A 21845-nucleotide genomic window follows, 5' to 3' on the forward strand; every position below is an offset into this window, starting at 1 on the left:
CTCTCTCATTCTTTCTCCTACGGGACTGGCTCATCTCTGCTTTCCCGCACGTGTTCACGCACCTGGAGTTTCCCATGGACATGGCTGACCAGTTTCTTGACAGGCTCATACATGTCACAGGCCAAGGCACCAGCCACCTGCTTGATGCTTGCTGAGCATCTCATACCTCTCCCGCCACCGAGACTGGAAGGAGTTAGCTGTGCCTAGCTACTGTATCAGCAAGCGCTTGCGTGCGAGTACTAGAATGGGAGGCGCTGCTCACATTTCACCTGGAAAAGATGGGAGAAGAGTGATGGGTTATCTTTGTCATCTCCTAAAGTCACTGTGTAGCCCACACACCATTAGATGAGATGGTAGTAGATGCTACAAATGCAAAGTGAAGTCCTAGCCACCAAACCCACTCTGGCGTCTTAGTTTAAGGCAGCTATTGACAATAATAGTACTAATGATGATAATAACACTATTGATGATGATAATACTATTAGTGGTGATGATATAGTCATGCGTCACTTAATGATGGGGATATGTTCTGAGAAACACGTCGTTAGAGGATTTCATCATTGTGCGAACATCACAGAGTGTACTTACACAAATCTACATGGTGTGGCCTATTACACACCTAGGCTATATGGTGCTAATTTTATGGGACCACCGTCTTATATGCAGTCCACCGTTGACCACAGCTTCGTTATGCAGAGCATGACTACCGTTGATGATAATTCTATTGGTGATGATAATACTTTGTTTAAAAATGAAAATCCAGGATAATTACTAAACTAATTAAAAGAGCAGGTTAGAGGCCAGCCTGGTGGCACAGCAGTTGAGTTCGCATGCTCTGCTTTGGCAGCCTGGGGTTTGCCAGTTTGGATCCTGGGTGCGGACCCACGCACTGCTCATCAAGCCATGCTGTGGCAGGCATGCCACATATAGAGCAGAGGAAGATGGGCATGGATGTTAGCTCAGGGCCAGTCTTCTCGGCAAAAAGAGTAGGATTGGCAGCAGATGTTAACTCAGGGCTAATCTTCCTCAAAAAAAATTAAAAAAAAAAAAAAAAACAGGTTAAACTGGTATTATCCCGGATAAACCCACCTCTAACGTTGTACGTGATCACCCATGCAAGACACTCCCTCCCAGCTCCTCATCTGCCTTTCTCTGCTTCTGCTCCAGCCCAGTGGCCTCCTCATTCCTCCATTAGACACCCACAGTTTAGACACCCCTCATTTCCCTCACATGTCTTTGTTCACATGTCCCCCTTCTCAGAGAAAAACACACCCTCCCAAGCTACTTTTTGGGTGATAGAAACGTTTGTGCCCTGATTTTGGAGGTGGTTTCACAAGTGTATACATCTCACAAAACTGATTGAATTGTACACTTCAAATGGGTGCAGTTTGTATTATTATATTTAAACTTCAATAAAGTTTTTTTTTAAATGGACTGCAGATGGGGGCTGGCCCCGTGGCCGAGTGGTTAAGTTCGCGCGCTCCGCTGCAGGCGGCCCAGTGTTTCGTCGGTTCGAATCCTGGGCGCGGACATGGCACTGCTCGTCAGACCACGCTGAGGCAGCGTCCCACATGCCACAACTAGAGGAACCCACAACGAAGAATACACAACTATGTACCGGGGGGCTTTGGGGAGTAAAAGGAAAAAATAAAAAAATAATAAAAAAAATCTTTAAAAAAAAAATAAATAAATAAATAAATAAATGGACTGCAGATGATCTAATAAAAATGTGTGTCTGGTTATGATTTTATATGTCAGATTAAAATATATGCCCATTTGAAAAGTCTTATGACAATAAAAGAAAATGAACATCGATCTTCTGAGTATGGAGCATTTTTATCAGTCAGCAAAATTTTAGCTTAGTAGTTCTTGAGAGAATATGGTGTTCTGTTTCTCATAACTTAATTGTCAAATTAATTTTAGAAGGAGGAACAATTTATAAATTTCCATTTGTTCATAATTTGTTTTGTTTGCACGTCTTTATCTTTGAAGATATTTTTATGTTTTAAAGAGTTTTAAGGCAGTTTTGTGATGTAAGTATTTAGAGAAAAATGTTTAATCCATGTAGCTAATTTCTAGGTGGTTTTGTACATTCATGGGTTAAATATGGAGATGACCTGTTTAGAGCCATGAAATAGGTCCTGTTTGGTCTCTCAAAATCAAATTGCGTAGATCTTATTTCTCCTCCTAGCTTGTCTTAGGCATGTCGTTCATCCACAGACATGACTGGTTTCTGACTCTGGAATCGATGGTGCTCTGCCGTGTTTTGGTTTGAACTGGGACGTTCATATTCTGTGGGCTTCGTTGTGGAGTCTTGCCTGCACCCAGTGAACTACACCAGCTGCCAAAGTGTAGTTTGTCTTATTCCACAAATACTACCCCTGGTGCTGACTGCTTGCTTTTCTGCCCCAGGGGACCATCAGCGTTGGCATTGATGCCACTGACCTTTTTGATCGCTATGAGGAGGAGTATGAAGATGTGTCCGGAAGTGGCTTTCCACAGATTGAAATTAACAAGATGCACATATCCCAGTCCATTGAGGTAAAGTGCACAGACGCCTCCCCAGTTGTGGAGGGGTTCGGGTTAACGAGGCGCAGCACACCAAGCAGCTGGAATGAGGGAATCTGCTAAGGGTTGTCTTCATCTTTATTTATGAAAAGATGCAAATAGGCACTTAAAAATAAAAGCTCTGATCCCAACCTTGTTTTTTACTGCTTTGCCAACATGTTAGCAGCATGAGTGCTGGGGGCCAAGGGGGCTTAGCTACCAAGGTCTCAGGGCTCTCCAGTCAGAAAGTGTTAATGGGCTCAGAGAAGTGAAAGCCCAAGGTTATGGTGATTTTAGCAGAGACAGCAGACCTCTGTGAGTAATTCTAAGAACCAGTCTTAGTTTTAAGGCACATTCTCTTGTGTGCTGAAAACACAAGGTTTACCTGAGCCCTGGGGTCACTTAAATGTCATCTTTCTGCCCACTATTTGGATGTGGTGTCAGGCCACTCTCCTGAGGGGTACAGAGGTCTCTACCTCCTCAACTCATTTATTTATTCTCAAGTGTATCAACCTAGAACATGAAGTCCTAACTCAGGAAATTGCCCCCTCTTGGAGCTACCAGAGTCAGTCAGTATGGCCATGGGAGGGTTCTTCAGTCCCTAATGCTGGTGGTGGCGCGCAAGGATTGCAGAGCCCAGGTGTCCAGAAGTGGGAAGGCACATAGTGAAGTCATTGCAATCTGATGCCCTTGGTACACTAAGAACTAGAGGGTGGCCCTGTGTTTCCCCTGTTTTTTTTTAAATTTGCCCATTAAAGCTTTTGCAAAAGATTACCTTAGTGGCCACATGCAGTTCACATGGCAAAGTGAGAGAGAAGTGAAGCTGTTGCGGTAATTCTGTGTCCCTACACACTTGAACTGTGGAGTCACCTGCGCTTTTGGCCTTGCACTTATAATGTATTCATCAGGCTGCTATCTCTGGCACTTCCTATTGCTTTGATTGATTTATAATCAGCAAATATCACTTCCTAGGCACCCTTGACAGCTACAGACACAGCCATCCTCTCTGGAAGCCTCTCAACGCAGAATGGGAATGGAGGGGGTTCCATTAACTTTGCACTCAGACGAGTCACTTCTGCAAAGGGGTGGGGAGAGGTAAGAATGTCGACTGGGTGGATCGTGTTGTCCATTGCAAAGCCTTATTTCGAACATTTACGCTCTAAAAGCTAACCATCAAAATGACCTGGGTTGGTCACATCCTTGTGTAACAGGGAACCAGATGTCAAAATTCCATAGGTTGACTGTCCCCAGGAGGAAAATATGTTTCATAGCTGAGAAGGAATTCTCCCAGTCTGCTTAACAGGTCAAAGTTTAGGACAGAACAACCAGATTTTGCTTGAAATTCCAAGGTCCAGAAATCCAACCTGTAGAGACTCTTTCTTCCCTTTAAGCAAAAATCTGTGGGCTCTTACTTTCTTTTCCTACACAATTGGGAAGGCAGGTGCCTCTGTCTCAGTGCTCTGGTCCACTGATTGGTAGTCATTTAACAGCCAGTTCTGCGAGCAAATTGGGCTGCACCAAATTAACTTTGAAGCGTTGCCTTGAAAGTCACCCAGACTAGTAAATGAGGCAGCCAGAACCGGCAGGACTTCCAAGGCCATGAGTGCGGAACTGCTGACGGGCTTAATATCAGACCCCTGAGAACCATCTCCAGGCGCCTGTGAGACCTGCGGACAGTGAAGCAGAGCAGAATGAAAATGCCAAGTGGGCACTGCGGGGGAGGGGAGGGCTCACGCCTGCCTGCAGCAGGCGCTCTGTCGATGGGCACGGCTGCTCTGCCACAGGGAGGAGCACGGAGCGCCAGTCTCCTCTTCGGACTTGAGCTAGGGAGATGAGGATCAGATGCGAGTGATGTTTTATTTGAAGGGGTCCTTTTTGAAACATGCCTCATTGAAATCTCCCTTTGCATCCGTGGAGACAGTCATCTCCATTGGGCAAAGGTTAAGATGAGACATTAAGAATCTTCCAGCCTCTACTTTTAGAGCCCTGGCCAGGACTCATGGCACTGAGTTAAATGAAGGGATTATAACCAGAGGTCCTTACCTGAGGCTGGGTTGCTGCTGTGAGATAAAACGCCATTAATCCTTTTTCTTTTTCTTTTTTGAACAGTTAGAATTTGGAGCTGGGGATCTGCAGGGGCCTTTATTTGGTCTAAAGCTGTTCCGTAATCTCACACCAAGATGGTAAATATAAAGAGAGAAACCTTCTTTGATGGTCTTTGTGGATTTAGGAGACCAGAACCTGTGTATTCTTTTTGTCAAGGTTATCTGGAGTTACCTTGTCTGTCCTCCAGGGTCACTGGGGGCAGACCCTGCACCGCTGGCGTGGAGCCTGGGCAGCGTGCCTGTTGCCCATAGCACTGGCTTGGGGGTTCTGCTTGTCCCAGCCCTGCGCCAGGCTTCCGCCCTGTGGCACGCAGTTTCCTCCTTTGTGGGGATGAGGCTCTTTATCTGCCTGGTCACCGTGGGCTGTGAGGACCCCTAGAGACTGGAAGGAAAGCACCTTTAGGGAAGTTGGTCAGCAGTCTGAAATATTCATGAACTTGTGGATCATTTCTTTGTCCCAGAGAATGTGTGTTAAGTTCTGAAAAGGTGCGTTATTAAGCAGTGAGGCAGCTTGTGAGACCACCTAGTTATCAGACAGATTTATAGATGCCAGAGCTTTAAATTCCCACCAGCCTCTGCTCTCCTTCATCTTTGCTGTGTCAGTGATGTCACACTCCTGGAACTGCACCTCGCTGTCCCTTCTAGAACAACAGTGGTGTCCTTCCTTCCCATTTGAGGGGTATCTGTGTGAGCTCAGGTAAAAGAATTAGGTGGAAGGTAAAATAAAACCTCTTTCCTCTGGGGGATGACATATAGCCAAGGGAGATCTGAAATGGAGTATATGTGTGAAAATAAAGGTGCTGCCCTTCCACTTGGATGTGTGTCTGCCAGCTTGCCAGGTTCTGCGGAGTCAGACCACTCCCGCCCTCTGGTCTGACAGTGAAGGCAAGTTCATAGGTTGGTTGACATGCGGAGAGTAGCGAAGTGTTTTGAGAGGGGGCGTGGCATCTGGGACGGGTGAAGATGGAGCTTGTGAAGTTGAGCCAGCCTGAGTAGAGGCCCAGAAGCAGTGTTTCCAGGCAGGGAACACGGCGTAGAGAGGTACTCGAGACTCCCTGGTGTTGGTTAGAACGCGCCTTCCCAGGCCTCTGCCCTGGGCTTTGGATTCACTGCATCTGGGAGGGGACAAGGATTTATCTTTTTAACCAGAACTGCAGGTGAACAGTATACATACATGTCAGCATTGTTCTAACCCTGTCTGCTTAGGGTTGTCACCTCTGGGACCGACTAAAAGCAGATTCCTGCCCCCGCCCCAGACTGACTGAATCGGGTCCTCTGAGGGAGAGGACTGGGAATCCGTGGTTTTATCAAGCATTCTGGGTCACTCTTAAGATTGGGCAAGTTTAGGAGACACTTCATTGAGGAGACTCTGTCGGCCATTTTGTTCTGGTTGAGCCTCAAGGCGCCCGGCCATTGGAGGCCACCTGAGTCTAGGGCTGGCTGGTTTTCAGCTTTTGCAGGTTTGGAATTTGAATTTTGTCATAGTACCCAGAGTATCAGACTTGAGAACAGATTTATAAGCAAGGATGCCATTTTGTTAATGTTCAGTGAGTGTCTGCTCTTCAGGGAACCCTGATCCTAGGGTCCAGTTATTTATGAGTCCAAATCAGAGGGTAGTCGGTGAGTGTGGAATCAGCCCCAAGAAAGGCAGGCAGCCTGTGGAGTGTTCTCGGTCTCCCAGGGCAGTGCCTGCCTTTCTCATCTCCCGAGAGACTGTCTCTCTCTCTCTCTCTCTAGAACACGCTAGATAAAAATACTAGCTCTTATTACTTTGATTAAACAGGTATCTCACTCTTTATATTTTGATTCTTTTAAATGTCACTCTGTAACTCTTGTCTTGAAGTTCTAGAGGTGACTTTTATCTTTCTCTTCTTCCTGCTTGCCTACCCTCAGCCCAGTGTGGCTAAAGCAGAAAAATGTAGCTGTTGTCCTCTCTGACTCCAGTGTGAGCTAAATGAGAGAAAACATTAGGTGGGACCTGTCGGGAGTAAGGAGTTAATTCTTAGTTCATTTGGCCATGGGAACCTATTGGAAGTTTGTGAGAACAGGAGCGAAAATGATGAGTTATATTTATTATTATTATTTTAATGGCAAAAGTGACACCTCCAGAGCTTAAGAAGGAGAGAAAGAAACTAAACTTAAGCAATCTACTGAATGTTGGGCTGTTTACTAAAGAAGGCCAGCTGTTTGCTCACCTTTAACACTTTGAGTGAAATGGTGTGAATTCTTTGTTATTGAAATGAAATACCCCTTTTTAACCAGAAGATGGGGCTGGCTCCCCTGGAAACAACCTTCAGAGGCCTTTCAGGGGAAATAGTTTACTGTACTAGTTTTGCAAGTAGCTTCAGTCAGTAGCACAGGACCCTGGAGAGACATCAGGATCACATGGGCCGTCTTAAACGTACACTGCTGCCTGGGCCCCCCCCCAGAAGTTCTGACTTAGTTGCTCTGAGGCACGCTCTGGGTGAGTGGTTCCCAAGCTTTGCTGCACAGTTAGAATCACCTGGCGAGCTTTAACCTTCCCGGCCTCTACATCAGAACGCCTGGGGCCAGGAGCCAACTAACGGCATTTTCAGATGAGCCAGGGGATTCCAGCGTGCAGCCAAGTTTGGGGACCTCCCCATGTGATTCTAAACTGCAGCGGGATTGGATCTGTCGGCTTAGGAACGCAGACACTGAGGTGCCTCTTTGGTTGTAGCTGAAGTTAGAATGAGCTGGCGTGGGCAGTGCAGATGAGCAGGGAGGATTGCTGGAGAGATTGCACCCTGTCACCCTCCCTCTGTCTCTCATGATGGAGGCTTGGTCACCTGCTTTCCTTGCCGGGAGCTGGCCCAGGGGTTAATGGAAGTGATAGTGAGCAGGGTCTTAGCCTGGCGGAGAGGAAGGGGCCAAGAACAGCTGAGAGCCACGTGTCACCCAGGACTCTTTCTGTCTGTGCGTCCCCTCAGCTTTGTGACGACAAACTGTGCCCTGCAGTTTTCGTCCCGTGGAATCCGGCCCGGCCTTACCACTGTCCTGGCCCGGAACCTGGACAAGAACACCGTGGGCTACCTGCAGTGGCGGTGGGGTATCCAGTCGGCCATGAACACTAGCATTGTCCGGGACACCAAAACCAGCCACTTCACTGTGGCCCTTCAGGTGAGGGCAGAGCTCGCACAGGACCCACTCCTGCTGCCGTCTCTATGTGTCCCCTGTGGCCTTCACCCTGTTCCCCTTGCCCGAATCTGAGCACCTGTGGGGGTCCTGAGGGGCAGAGTTCACTCACTCACGCTCAGAGTGTTGAAATACTGTTGTTCTCAGGCTCCCAGAATAGCTGTGTTCCACTTATCTGTAAAAATGTGCCCTTTTTTCACATCTTCTGGTGAGAGAAGCCCAACAAATCAGGGTGGGAGAGAGCCCTTGTTGATAAGCGACCCCGAAGCATGCTCATGCACTCAAATGCCACTGTGGCCGGGCAGGGACACGGGGAGGGGCCATCGCTCAAACGGCAGCTGCTCTGTAGCTCTCACCAGCTGCTGCCATGTGAGAATGCAGGCTCGGTGTTGCAGTGTCTTTTATTTTTCATGAGAAGTCAGAAAACTGGGTTTTTATGTGAAACCTCCCAGTTTTAAAATCTTGGCTACTGGTAAATTCTCACACAATTTGTGCAGCTGCCATATGGTGGCCCCTGCCTGAGAGGCCTGCCTGGGGTAGGTGCTCAGTGCAAGGGCATACTCACCTTACCACAAAGTCTTGGCCAGCAGCCATGCCTTCTTTTTCCCCTCTGTCTTCTCAGCTTGGAATCCCTCACTCCTTTGCACTGATCAGCTATCAGCACAAATTCCAGGATGATGATCAGACTCGCGTGAAAGGATCCCTTAAGTAAGTTCTGGCCTGGCTGACGCGAAAGCATGCCTGGTCTGTGTGGGGGTTTCTGATGGTGGAGCCCATGGGTGTAAGATGCCTGCTCGTGTTGATCTCTCGTGAGATCACTTGAGCGCCCCCTATTGCGAGGCAATGGGACCTACCACTATGCATTCCCCGTCCTTGAGGGACTCGGAGTCTAATGGAAGAGCTGGACTGAGGTTGCCAGTCAGCCCCTGGGGGGGTGGGGAGGGCAAGGGAAGGATGGGATGGGGGACCTAGCCTTTGTTCTGAGTGACAGTAGCCTGTGGTGAACGGGAGGAGTCGGGAGCTAAGGGGCCCTTGCTTGCTCACCGCCATCTGCTCCTGCAGGGCAGGCTTCTTCGGGACGGTGGTGGAGTACGGGGCAGAGAGGAAAATCTCCAGGCACAGCGTTCTAGGCGCAGCCGTCAGCATTGGAGTCCCACAGGGCGTTTCTCTCAAAGTCAAGTAAGTTGAACTGGATATTTCTGGCCAAGGATTATCTGGCAACTTGTAACTCAGCGGGGCATCGCCTAAGTTAAAGATGAATAGACTTCGCTCTGAAATTTTGTTCTTAAAGATGCAGTTGCTTCTGTCTTTCATCTGTAAGCAAATGTCAAGGAGTTCATTAGCCCAACATTCAGGTAGTGAGGTCTGAGTCTCTGCGTTTAGAGAACTTCCATCTGCTCTACCAGCCCGTCTTCCACCCTGCCTGCGTCCCTTAACTACCCTCTGCCTTCCCTGATGGCCCCGCATGCCCGCTCACCGACAGTGCTCCGGCAGTTTGCACACACACAGTGTCATCATCAGCGCATCTGCTCTGAATTGCTGCAGGATCCTGACTGATCCTGCAGCCCCTGTAACACTGCTCTCCAAACAGGCAGTCTTCTGACAGTGTAAGTCAGCGTCTCTCACCCTTCTGAAAACCCTCAGTGACTCCCTCAATTCAGGGCAAAAGCCAGACTCCCTCAGTGCCCTCCACGATCTAGCCTTCTCACCCCCTCTTCCCCGCTCCGCCCTGTGCTCCCTCCACTCTGGCCACACTGGCCTCCGAGCTGCTCCTCGAACACACCAAGCCCACTTCTGCTTCCAGACTCAGCATTTGCTGTTCTCAGTCCCCAGGTAACTACGGGGCTGGTTCCTTCGTTTCCCTCAGGTCTGTTCAAATGTCAGCCAGTTGCCGAAACCATCCCTCCTCCCCCTGCGTAAAACAGCAACCCCTCACCTTGCCCCAGGCCTTCCCTTTCTCCTTTACTCTGTTTATTATTCTGCTTTGCACCCATCTCCGTCTGCTCTTCATCAGAAGCTCTTTAACTTAACATTTTATTCTTTCTATACTACTAGAACCTGGAACACAGCCTGGCGCTTAAGAACTCAGTGAGTGAGCGAGAGAGAGAAAGAGGAAGCAGATGCCATCTCAGTGTTGGAGATGAGAACCGAACTAGGTTATCAAGATCAGAGCTGGCATCAGGCATCTCTCCTGTCAGATAACATTTGAGAATACTTGAGATTTAATAAAGAGCATACAGAGAGCTATCAGATTTTCTGCATTCTAATCCCTTTTTTTTCCACCCAAATTGGGACCACTAATGAGGCACCGTTCTCTGTGATTCAGCCTTTATTTTTAAACACTTCTCCTATGCAGATGTTGCATGATATAATCTGAATTGAATTCTAATCCAAAGAATGCCACTCTGCCTCCTTGGAAAGAGAGACACTCATTTCAGCTGAGTTTCCTGTGTAATAGGCTGAATTGTCCAAATTGTATTGGTATATAAAGCAAACTTTTGCCAGAAGGCACCAGAGTTCAGCGATAGTAAATGATCTTACTTTGCTAGCCTTTCTCTTATATTCTGTTTATTTGATGAGTCACAGCAATTTTTTTTTCCTTTTTTTGGAAGATTAGCCCTGAGCTAACTGCTGCCAATCCTCCTCTTTTTGCTGAAGAAGCCTGGCCCTGAGCTAACATCTGTGCCCATCTTCCTCTGTATGTGGGACGCCTACCACAGCATGGCTTGCCAAGCGGTGCCATGTCCCCACCCGGGATCTGAACTGGTGAACCCTGGGCCGCTGAAGCGGAACGTGCGCACTTAACCACTGCGCCGCCAGGCCGGCCCATAGTCACAGCAATTTTTGAATGTTAAACCAACCTTTCATTCCCGAGGAAAATTCCACTTGATCATGACATGTAATACTTTTTATATATTTTTTAAAATTTGTATACTTTTTAAAATATTTTTTTGTATTTTATACTTTTTTACTTTTCATTTATATACATTTAATACTTTTTTATATATTGCTTGATTTGATTTGCTAATAACTTATTAAGGATTTCTGCATCTATGCTTATAAGGGATGCTGGTCTATAATTTCCTTTTTTACTATGTATTTTTCAGGCTTTGGAATGATAAAATAAGTTAGGAAATGTTCCTTCCTCCTCTCTTTTTGGAAAAAATTTGTGTAAGATTAGTATTATTTCATCCTTGTTTTATAGAATTCACCAGTGAAATCAGCTGAGCCTGAATTTTCTTTGTAGGAAGGTTTTTGATAATGAATTCAATTTCTTTTGTAAATTCTTTTCCATTTTTTTGTTTCATCTTATGTCAACTTTGTTAATTTGTTTTTTTCAAGGAAGTTGTCCATTTCATCTAAGTATTGGATTTTTTAGCATAAACTTATTTACCGTATCCTGTTATCCTTTTAACATCTATAGTCTCTGTCGATGCTCTCTGCCTTCGTTCCTAATGTTGGCAATTTGTGTTCTTGCTACCTTTTTCTTAATTAGTCTGGCTAGGGTACTTAACATTTCGAAGAAGCCGCTTTTGGCTTTGTTAACTTTCTCTATTGTTTTTCTGTTTTCTAGTTCATTGATTTCTGATCTTTAATATTTCCTTCTTTCTACTTATTTTGGTTTTACTTTGCTTCTCTTTCTAGCTTTTTAAGTTCAGACTTTAGTTTATTAATTTGAGACCCTTTTTCTTTTCTAATGTAAACATGTAAGGCTGTAGATCTCCCTTTAAACACTGCTTTACTTCATCCCACAAATTTTGATATGTTGTATTATCATTATCATTCAGTTCAAACTATTTTCTCATTTCACTTTTAGAAATGTATTGCTTAATTTCCAAATATTTGGGTTTTTCTAAATGTCTGTTTATTGTTTTCTAATTTAATTTCATTTTGGTCAAAGAACATATTCTGTATGATTCCAGTCGTTTTAAATATATTGAGCCGTCTTTTGTGGCCCCACATCGATCTTGGTGAATGTATCATGTGCACTTGAAAAGAATGTGTATTCCGGGGGCTGGCCCCGTGGCCGAGTGGTTAAGTTCGCGCGCTCCGCTGCAGGCGGCCCAGTGTTTCGTTAGTTCGAATCCTGGGCGCGGACATGGCACTCCTCATCAGACCACGCTGAGGCAGTGTCCCACATGCCACAACTAGAAGAACCCACAACGAAGAAGACACAACTATGTACCGGGGGGCTTTGGGGAGAAAAAAAAAAAAAAGAATGTGTATTCCACAGTTGAGAAATGAGGATTAAAAATCTCCAGCTGGCCTGATCGCACAGTGGTTAAGTTCGCACGTTTCGCTTCAGCGGCCCAGGGTTCACCAGTTCAGATCCCAGGTGCGGACCTGCACACCATTTGTCAAGCCGTGCTGTGGCAGGCTTTCCACATATAAAGTGGAGGAAGATGGGCACAGATGTGAGCTCAGGGCCAGTCTTCCTCAGCAAAAAGAGGAGGATTGGCAGCAGATGTTAGCTCAGGGCTAATCTTCCTCAAAGAAACAAAAAAAATCTCCAGCTATGGCTGTGCAATTCTCTATTTCTTCCTTTGTCAATTTTTGCTTCATTTTTTAAAAAATTTGTATTTTATTTATTTATATTTTTTGATGAGGAAGATTGTCCCTGAGCTAACATCTATGCCAGTCTTCCCCCATCTTGTATGTGGGACGCTGCCAAAGCATGGTTTGATGACCAGTGTGTAGGTCCCACCTGGGATCTGAACCCATGAATCCCAGGCTGCCGAAGCAGAGTGTGTGACCTTAACCACTATGCCACCAGGCTGGCTCCCGTTTTTTTCTTTTTATTGATAGCAATACTCTTTGTCTTGAAGTCTGTCTGTTATTAATATAGCTACTCTAGCCTTCTTATGTTTATGTAGTTTATCTTTTTCTGTCCATTTATATGTAGCCTATCTCTGTGTTTCTATTTAAACTGTCTCTCATAGACAACATACAGTTGGATCTTGCTTTTCCATTCTTATGATGCATGCATACAGTTTCTTGCTTTTTACTTGGAGTGTTTAGTCCATTCACATTTAAAGTATTTATTGGTATGGTTGCATTTAGGCCTGCTGTTTTATTATTGGTTTTCTATTCTTCTGATTTTTTGGTCATCTACCCATCCTCTTCTGCCTTCTCTTATATTAATTCTTTTTAGCATTCCATTTTAATTTGTCTGTTGACTTTTTCGCTATACTTCTTTGCATTTTTTTTCAGTGGTTGCTCTAGAGATTACAACACACATTCTTAACCTTTCATCATCTATTTAGGCTTAATATTGTACCACTTCATGTAAAATGAAAGAACCTCAGGAATATCTAGACCCAGTTTCCCCTCACCGTGTCCTTTATGCTGTAGTTGTCATGATTTATTACATCTGCATATGTTATAATCCCCACAAGTGTTATAATTTCAGCTTTAAATTGTCATGTTAAAGAACTTAAGGAGAGAAAAGTCTGTAGTTACTCACTTTTTTTTTTTTAAACCTTTTCCAAGGTTCCTTATTCCTAAAAATCCTGAATTCCTTTCTGGTATTGGTTTCTTTGGCCTAAAAACTTTCATATGGTGTAGGTCTGCTAGTGAAGACCTCTTAGTATTCTTTATCAAGAAAATGTCTTTATTTTTCCTTTATTCTGCTCTTATATTGTATTAGTTTATTTTATCTATATGCGTTATTTTATTTCTATTTTATATTAACCAAAAGTATTTCAGTTATGGGCCTTCCTGCTCCAGAACTAAGCTGCTGTCATTGCTGTAATTTTTAAATTCAGGTCTATTAAAGTAAAATTTATTGGTTTTTTTGGGGTTTTTTCTTTGTTTTTGTTTTTGTTTTTTTGAGGAAGATTAGCGTGATTCGTATTTCCCTAAATGTCTAAGATGTTGCAGCTTTTCATGTGCTTATTTGCCATCCATATCCTTTTTTTAGTGAAGTCTTTATTCAAATCTTTTGTCTGCTTTGTTATTGGGTTGTTTGATTTCTTTTGAGTTTTGAGTGTTCTTGATCAATTCTGGAGTTGTTTTTATTACTGAAGGATATTGCCCCTGGATGTAGAATTCAAGGTTCACCGGATTTTTGTTTCAGCACTCTAATGATGATCATCTTCTGTCTTCCGGCCTCCATTGTTTCTGATGACAAGTCAGTGGTCATTGGAATCATTATCCCCCTGCATGTAATGTAATGTGTCATCGTCGTCGTCGTCTTCTTCTTCTTTTTTTTTTTTTTTTTTTTGCTGAGGAAGATTTGCCCTGAGCTAAGATCCATTGCCAATCTTTTTTTATTTTTTATATGAGCCACCACCACAGCATGCCTGCTAACAGACAAGTGGTGTAGGTCCGTGCCACGGATCCAAACCCGGGCCACCAAAGTGGAGCACGCTCAACTTAACCACTAGGCCACCAGGGCTGGCCCTTTTTTTTTCAGTGGTTTAACTGCAGTGTACCTACATTTGGTTTTTGTTGTATTTGTGCTGCTTGGGGTTTGCTAAACTTGCATGTGTATATTTTTATTCTACATCAAATTTGGGACTTTTGGGGCATTAATTCTTCAAGTAAATATTTGTTACTGCCCCATTCTCTCCTCTCTGGGGCTCTAATTACTCATATGCGAAACCTCTCGATGTTGTCCCACAGGCTTTTGAGGCTCTGCCCATTTGTCTTTGGTTCTTTTTCTCTTTTTTCTTCATATTGGATAATTTCTGTTGATCTGTCTACAAGTTCGAACCCTTCTCCCATCTCCAATCTGCTCTTAAGCCCATCCAATGAATATTGTGTCTTTGAGCGTAGTTGAAATAGCTGCTTTAAAATCCTTACCTGCTCGTTCCCACATCTGAGTCACTGGCGTGGGTCTCTGTTCCTTCCTCCTCTCTTGTTGTATCTAGATATGTAGAGTAGTTTGTATTGGATCCTGGGTATTGTAAATAATACATTGTAGAGACTCTATCTTCTGTTATGTTTCTCACAGAAGTGTTGACTTTCCCTTTTAGAAGGTAATTTAGAGGTTAAACAGACTCATCTGTGTGGCAGCAGCCTAAACACAGCACAATTATTTTCCCCTTCGCTAGGCCATTGACAGATGAGGGATCTACTGGAGGTCTGTGCCACATTTATACACAGAACTTGGAGCTCTCCATCTCTGACTTTCATTTTTGGCGACCCCCTGTTTCCCAGCTGCTGTGATTGCCCCAAACTCTAAGCTCGGGCTCTTTGATCTAGTAGGGCTGCAGATTTCTTTGCAGTTTTAGTCATCCATGTGGTACAGACTGAAACTTGCCCCCAGGCTAAAAGCTGTTAAAAAACAAAAACAAGTGTGCTGGGGGGACCATAGCTGGTGTACTAAATTAATGCTGTATAGATTATGACCTGCCAAATGAGGAGACACAAGCCATCCACATGGGGTCAGCAGGTAGCTCCCTCTTTGGGGAAGTGAAACCCATGGAGTCATTTTGATTTTGTGTGTGTGTGAGGAAGATTGGCCCTGAGCTAACATCTGTTGCCAGTCTTCTTTTTGCTTGAGCAAGATTGTTGCTGAGCTAACGTCTGTGCCAGTCTTCCTCTATTTTATGTGGGATGCTGCCACAGCGTGGCTTGACAAGTGATGCTAGGTCTGTGACCAGAAACTGAACCTGTGAACCCCAGGCTGCTGGAGCGAGCGCACAAACTTAACCTGCTTTGCCACCAGGCTGACCCCCAGGGGTTGTCTTGATTGAGGGCGCAGTTTGAATACGCTCACACAAAGGAGGTAGAGTCACAAGATGTATTACTTACAGATCCCAGACGTCGGGGGTGGGCAGTGAGCCGGGGGAAGAGCAGTCGGGAGCGAGTGAGCAGGAGGTAGAGAGCAGGGTAGCAAGCACCTGTTGCTTGTAAGGTGGTTGGGGCGGAGGTCGCTAGCAGTTTGCAGGCTCAACTCTTAAGTGGTTATTTTAAAAGGGGCCCCAGGAAAAGCAAAGCAGGAACTTATGGTGAGAATCCTAAGCTCAGGTTCTTATCTAAATGTCCAGACTCTGTGTGAGCAGAGTTGTGATAGTGTGAAACGTCGAGGCAGCAACTCAGAAAAACAACAGGAAACTCACCAGTGCCATTCCAGTCTTCTGAATTTCAGCCCTCCTTTTGTACGCTTGCCTTTGGTTGCTGTCCAGGACTTGAAGGTCTTTGTTCTATGTGGTGCAGACTTCACTGCTATCTGTGGGGTGATTGGTCCAGTGGGAGCTACTCAGCCATACTGGAAGCAGAACCTCCTTATTGCCTAACTTTGGAGATCTTCACACACTTCTTTCAAACAGATAAATTGAGGCCTGAGATAGGACTCTGTCTCGACAACAGCTGGAGGAGTGTCCGCTCCTGTCTTCTAAGGCCACATTTGCTCTGGTCAAGCGTTAGTCTGTTGTTTTGCCCTTGAGGTTAGCAGGTGGTGGGACCTTTCTTCTGTCACGTACATCAAATCCAGCAGCTAAACTGTGGAACAGGGAACAGCAAAGAGGAATGGATTATGAAAGAAGTAGACTTCAGGGTTCCTTCTCACTGGTCTTTTGTCTTCTGCGAGGTTCCCTTCCTGTGGCTGAGACCCACATTACCCTTCCCTGGAAACCTGACTCATCTTGGCTGTTTGGTTTTTTTCTTTTCAGGTTAAACAGGGCCAGTCAGACTTACTTCTTCCCTATTCATCTGACGGATCAGCTTCTTCCCAGCGCTGTGTTCTATGCCACCGTGGGGCCTCTCGTGGTCTACTTTGCCATGCATCGTCTGATCATCAAACCATACCTCAGGGCTCAAAAGGAGAAGTGAGTGTAAAACGTGTCACGGGCATGTCCCTAAACACCTCTGTGCCTCAGTTTCCTTATCTTTAAAATGGAGATGATAATAATAGAAGCTACCCCATAGGGTTATAGAAAAATTAAATTAATACATGCAAAGTGCTTAGCATAGCATCTGGTCCAGTAAGTACTCAGTAAATGTTAATATTTATTATCATTGGTGGTAGTCCTACTGTTCCCTTCATCTGTTATCCCTACTTTCAAGAAGGAGTAGAGTGAGTTCACAAAATTGTCAAGACTGTAACCATGACCACAAGAAATAAGAAGTTTTCCTTTTTCTCACTCTGACCATTTCCTTTCCTGGCACTCAGTTCAGGAGGAATGAGTTCTGAGTTCTTACATACAGGGCGTGCATCATATAGTCGTAGAAGTCATAGAAATATAATTTATTTTGCAGTTTCTTATAGATAATCCATTAGGGCATGACATTAAATCTGAGAGGTGGTTTAGATTCGTTGCTTTATAATAATCTAATTGAATAAATCATTGAGCTTAGAAAATCTGGGAGAAAGGAATGAATCTCCTTTTTAGGGCCCCTCTAGACTTTGAATCATTAGAATTCAGGGTCCTAATTTCTCAGGGGCTTGAAGCTTGGCACAAAGAATGTGCTGGGTCAAGTTTTCTGACAGCAGGTACATGCTGCCCCAGAGCCCCTGTGCTTTGCTAAGAGGAAGGTATATTTACGTATCTAAAGTGGTATGCATTATCCCTACCAAGAATGTTAAGGAATCGCCCCAGAAGGTTGGCGGCCCCTCCTCTGCCTCTCGCCTTCTCTGACCGCTCACTCTCCTGAGAGGCCTGTCAGCTGGAGTCTTCTTCCCACAGCAGTGGGCTTCCTGTCCCCTCTGGTGAGGAGGTAGGGAGAGCCATCTAGGACCAAAGGAAAGCTGCACAAGCCTGTGACTAGCAGATTTGCTTGAGATTGTCTTGGAAATATTTGTTGAAGTTCTAGAACTAGGAATGCAGGAGGATCACAGACTGTGTGCTGGGCGCAGGTCCAGCGAGGGGTTCTGTTGCCTCACTGCTGGGTTACAACACACTTGTGTGTGCCTTGTGTTTTTCTCACATAAGGGAGTTGGAGAAGCAAAGGGAAAGCACGGCCACCGACATTCTGCAGAAGAAGCAAGAGGCAGAGGCCGCTGTGAGTGCCGTGTCGCTGCCACCAGACGTGAACAGAGTCCTTGTGCTCTGTGTGAATCGCTGAGAACGTTCCTGCACTGTCGTGCAGAGCTCACACTGCAGTGCCCGCTCCTCTCTTGCCTAGTCCACATTTCGTAAACTGGGGCTGTGGGAAAATACTTCACACTCTGCACATTGGTCTCAAGGGCTGTAGGTGTCAGACTTTTCTTCCCCAACAAGTTCATTGGTCATTTTAGTCTGTACATTGCTTATGGGATGCAGTACTGGGAACTGCAGCCCCTGTCCTAGAGATCAGATACACTTACCCTCAAAAGGCAGAACAAGCTTTATTAAAAAGTGGTGGGTGGGGCTGGCCCCGTGGTGCAGCGGTTAAGTTCGCATGTTCCGCTTCGGCGGCCCGGGGTTTGCCAGTTCGGATCCCGGGTGCAGTTATGGCACCACTTGGCAAGCCATGCTGTGGTAGGCATCCCACATATAAAGTACAGGAAGATGGGCACGGATGCTAGCTCAGGGCTAATCTTCCTCAAAAAGATAAAGGGGGGGGGCGGTATTTTCCTGTTTATCTTCCCTTTAAGTGAATTGTTTTCATGTGACATAGGATAACAGAGCTATCCAGGGTCAGTGACTGTCCCTTCAGGGGAAGGGCTGAAATGCACCCAGGCACATGGCTGTGGCTCTGAACAAAAGGGGCGGAGCCCACTGCGGTCCTGAGGGCGGCCATCCTTGTTCTTTGCAGGTTCGGTTGATGCAGGAATCTGTCCGAAGAATAATCGAGGCAGAAGAGTCCAGAATGGGTGAGAAGGCATGGTCTCTCTTGGGATGGGTGGGCGCTGGGGTTCTCAAAGGAGCACACCGCTCCTGCTGTCCAGCTGCACGGGGGTGCCTGCCGCAGCCCGCCCCTGCTCTGACTGAGCCTATCCTCAGGGCTCATCATCGTCAACGCCTGGTACGGGAAATTTGTCAACGACAAGAGCAAGAAGAGCGAGAAGGTGAAGGTGATTGATGTGACTGTGCCCCTGCAGTGCCTGGTGAAGGACTCAAAGCTCATCCTCACAGAGGCCTCTAAGGTACAGCGCACGTGTGCCCACAGGATTCAGACAGAAGAGGCGCCTGGGGAACAGGGGTGCCTGGCCCCTTGGAATGGCCACTTCGTTGCAGTGGAATCCTTCATGTTGCTGACAGTTGCTGTACCAAGTTATATCCACATTGGAGCTATTTACTTCATCCATTCATCCATCCATCCATGTGCTCAACAAGCATTTATTGAGCACCTACTGTGTGCCCGGTACAGCAGCAGTGCATACTCTGCCTTCACGGAGCTTACATGCTGTTTATTCCTCACCATGCTCCAGAAAGAGTGTGAAGTCGCCTGTAGCACATTAGAGGCTCACACTGGAGCCTGGGGCACGGATGATAAAGGCGAATTAAAATGCAGATTAGTTCGGGCACTGAACTCCACTCCGAGTTCCCTGAGGAAGTCCACGTGGTGGGGCTTCCAGAAGACAGGCAGATTTAGAGTGGGGGATGGGGCCACTATTGAGGGGGAAGTCTAGAACCAAACAGGCAGCTTTTTGGAATTCTCATTTCTTTTTCCTCAAGCTCCAAAGTTTGCCTCTTTCACAGGCAGCTCCCAAGGGCAAGTCAAGGCCCTTCTTCCACACTTCACCTTCAGGTGGCAGCAGACAGTAGTGGTGCCAGGTTTTTCAGGGCTGTCTCAAGTCATCTTTCCAGTAAGCATCTGTGTGTTACAGGCTGGGCTGCCTGGGTTTTATGACCCATGTGTGGGGGAAGAGAAGAACCTGAAAGTGCTTTACCAGTTCCGAGGGGTCCTGCACCAGGTGATGGCGCTGGACAGTGAGGCGCTTAGGATACCAAAGCAGTGTGAGTAGCTGTCCCTTTGCAGTCACATGCCCTGTGCATGGACAGGGAGAGGCCTGCGGCCACTGATGGGGACGGGGACGTCAGGGTGTCGGGCAACAACCGTCTTCCCTCTGTATCCAGCCGGGAGCAGGCAGGCTTGAGAGTCACGACTTGCTCAGAGCCCACAGTTTGTTGCCCACAGGAGGGGGTGTCGGCCCTTTCCCGGGTGGAGTTAGAGTGAGCTCTTTGCTTGGAAACTACAGCGTGGGTGGCTGGGTATGAAGCAGACCCAGCTGCTCCTTTATGTTCTAGAACCAGCTGATTCTCGGCACCTTGTATACTGCTACTCAGCCATAGGCCAGGCAGCCTCTGGTCTGGTGATGGCTGAACCCCTTACGTGGAAAGAGAGTCTAGAAACAGTTGCCTTTTGATACACTGAGTTTGTCTTTTCTTTTACAGCCCACAGGATTGATACAGATGGATAAACTACTTGAGAAATCAGATTAAAAAGAGGCTACAAAAAATCTTTTCCTGGGAGTCTACAAATTTGGAAGCAGGGAAAAAACCCAGACATCAGATCTGTTTATTTTATATTATTCCTATAGAAGGTGGTACCATATAAATTATGTGAAGGGACACACAGGCACCCCGCTCTCCTGGGTGCTGTAGTCAAGACTGAGGCGGCCCCACCTGGACCAGAAGTGCAGCACCGCAGCTCAGCCTGTGTCTGTTTTCCCAAGGATCATGTCCCTGCAGGGAAGGGCCGTGGGCCCCGGACGCCTCCAGGTCCCTCCCCAGGTTCAGGGCACGTGCTGACTGCAGCCCCCAGTAGTTCGTGGTCTGTCTTGAGGCGTTTGTGGAACATCTTGCCCTCAAACACAGGACCGTGAACTGCTTTTCCTGAAATCCACACTGAACGTGGAAAACAACATGGAAAAGGAAGGGAGGAAGGAAGGAGCTCTCCCGAGCAGAGGTCTCCAGAGGAGTGAGCATCTGTTCCATCAGCTTCTGAAAACCACCTTTTCCTGCTGAAATATTACTAAGTGAATCTGGAGAGGATTGTGTGGGTTTATAAATTTGCTTTTTATCTGATAACGAATGGTTTTGGAAATTAGTCCTCCCCCCCGCCCGACTCCAGAACTTCTTGAATCATTCCACTAGCACCTGGTTTGGGTCAGAGTGGTGTAACTCCGGGTCCAGGGCCCATCCCTGTCACTGGTCACTCCCTTCCAGAAGCCACCTGTATCCTTGTGGGAAAAAGCAGATGAGAACCAAGCCATGTCCTTCTCAGCCCGCTCCACACGGCTCAGCCTGACCTGCCCGTGCTGGTCACACTAGAGTGCAGTGTTGGAATGAAGAGGTTCAGGGCAAGAAGGGAGGCTGAGTTGGGGTGAAAGGACCAGGGCGCAGACAGGTGCCAAATCCCAAGCCCAGGAGAGCCGCGCTGGCCTGCGCCTCACTCACTTGTGGCCAGCAGGTGTCGCTGCTGCTCCCCACCTGTCAGGTCCAGCTCCCGCCTCACAGGGGCCTCCTTTCTGGGCGTCTGCTCCCAAGACCCTCTTCTCTCACTTGCCTCTTCTGTGGCTGCAGACTGTTGTAGGAGCCAGGACACTCCTGAACAGCCTGGTCTGTTAACTGGGAAACAGTTACCCAGTGAGCACAGGCCCTGGATGGTGGTGGTTCTGGCAGCCCCCCTGCAGCTATTGCTAAATGAGGCTTCACTCCTTGGCATTGGTACCCGAGTAACCTCTAATGACCCCCTCCCTCCAATTTTTAAAAACAGGTCACGTTGCCCGATTCTGTAATATTTATCTCCATTTAAAAAAGTTTTTCTCCGAGCTACTGCTCTGAATGTGAATCTTGCAATAGCGTTGCGTTGTGAGTCTAACTTGGGATGCAGCCCTGGGTTCCCTACATGCAGGGGGGTCTTGTGGGCACCGATTCTCTTCATTTTGTCTGAAACGGACTGTACAGCAGGCACTCTCTTACCACAATAAACCTTTCCTGAAATCTGGGGATAGTGTTTTATTGCATCTGTATGTTCATTTTAAAGTTTGGCTTTCTTTAAGATTTTTTTAATTTTTCCTTTTTCTCCCCAAATCCCCTCGGTACATAGTTGTGCATTTTTAGTTGTGGGTCCTTCTAGCTGTGGCATGTGGGATGCCACCTCAGCGTGGCCTAATGAGTGGTGCCATGTCCGCGCCCAGGATCCAAACCAGTGAAACCCTGGGCC

The 21845-nt window shown here is 46.5% G+C and overlaps 1 protein-coding gene across 2 annotated transcripts in view; it reads left to right on the plus strand.

Moving 5' to 3' along the window:
* DNAJC11 (DnaJ heat shock protein family (Hsp40) member C11) overlaps positions 1–21628 on the plus strand; it is a 66051-nt gene extending 44423 nt beyond the window's left edge. For both annotated transcript variants that reach the window (XM_070603687.1, XM_070603697.1), the window contains exons 5-16: positions 2413–2541; positions 3520–3642; positions 4657–4730; positions 7601–7790; positions 8428–8513; positions 8868–8984; positions 16424–16579; positions 17684–17753; positions 18489–18546; positions 18677–18819; positions 19504–19633; positions 20072–21628. In XM_070603687.1, coding sequence (XP_070459788.1) covers positions 2413–2541; positions 3520–3642; positions 4657–4730; positions 7601–7790; positions 8428–8513; positions 8868–8984; positions 16424–16579; positions 17684–17753; positions 18489–18546; positions 18677–18819; positions 19504–19633; positions 20072–20097 — 1302 coding nt within the window. In that variant the 3' untranslated portion in view covers positions 20098–21628. The remainder of the gene's footprint in view (positions 1–2412; positions 2542–3519; positions 3643–4656; positions 4731–7600; positions 7791–8427; positions 8514–8867; positions 8985–16423; positions 16580–17683; positions 17754–18488; positions 18547–18676; positions 18820–19503; positions 19634–20071) is intronic.
* Positions 21629–21845: the final 217 nt, after the last annotated feature.

The sequence above is a fragment of the Equus przewalskii genome, chromosome 2 (assembly GCF_037783145.1).
Source record: "Equus przewalskii isolate Varuska chromosome 2, EquPr2, whole genome shotgun sequence".
NCBI lineage: Eukaryota > Metazoa > Chordata > Mammalia > Perissodactyla > Equidae > Equus > Equus przewalskii.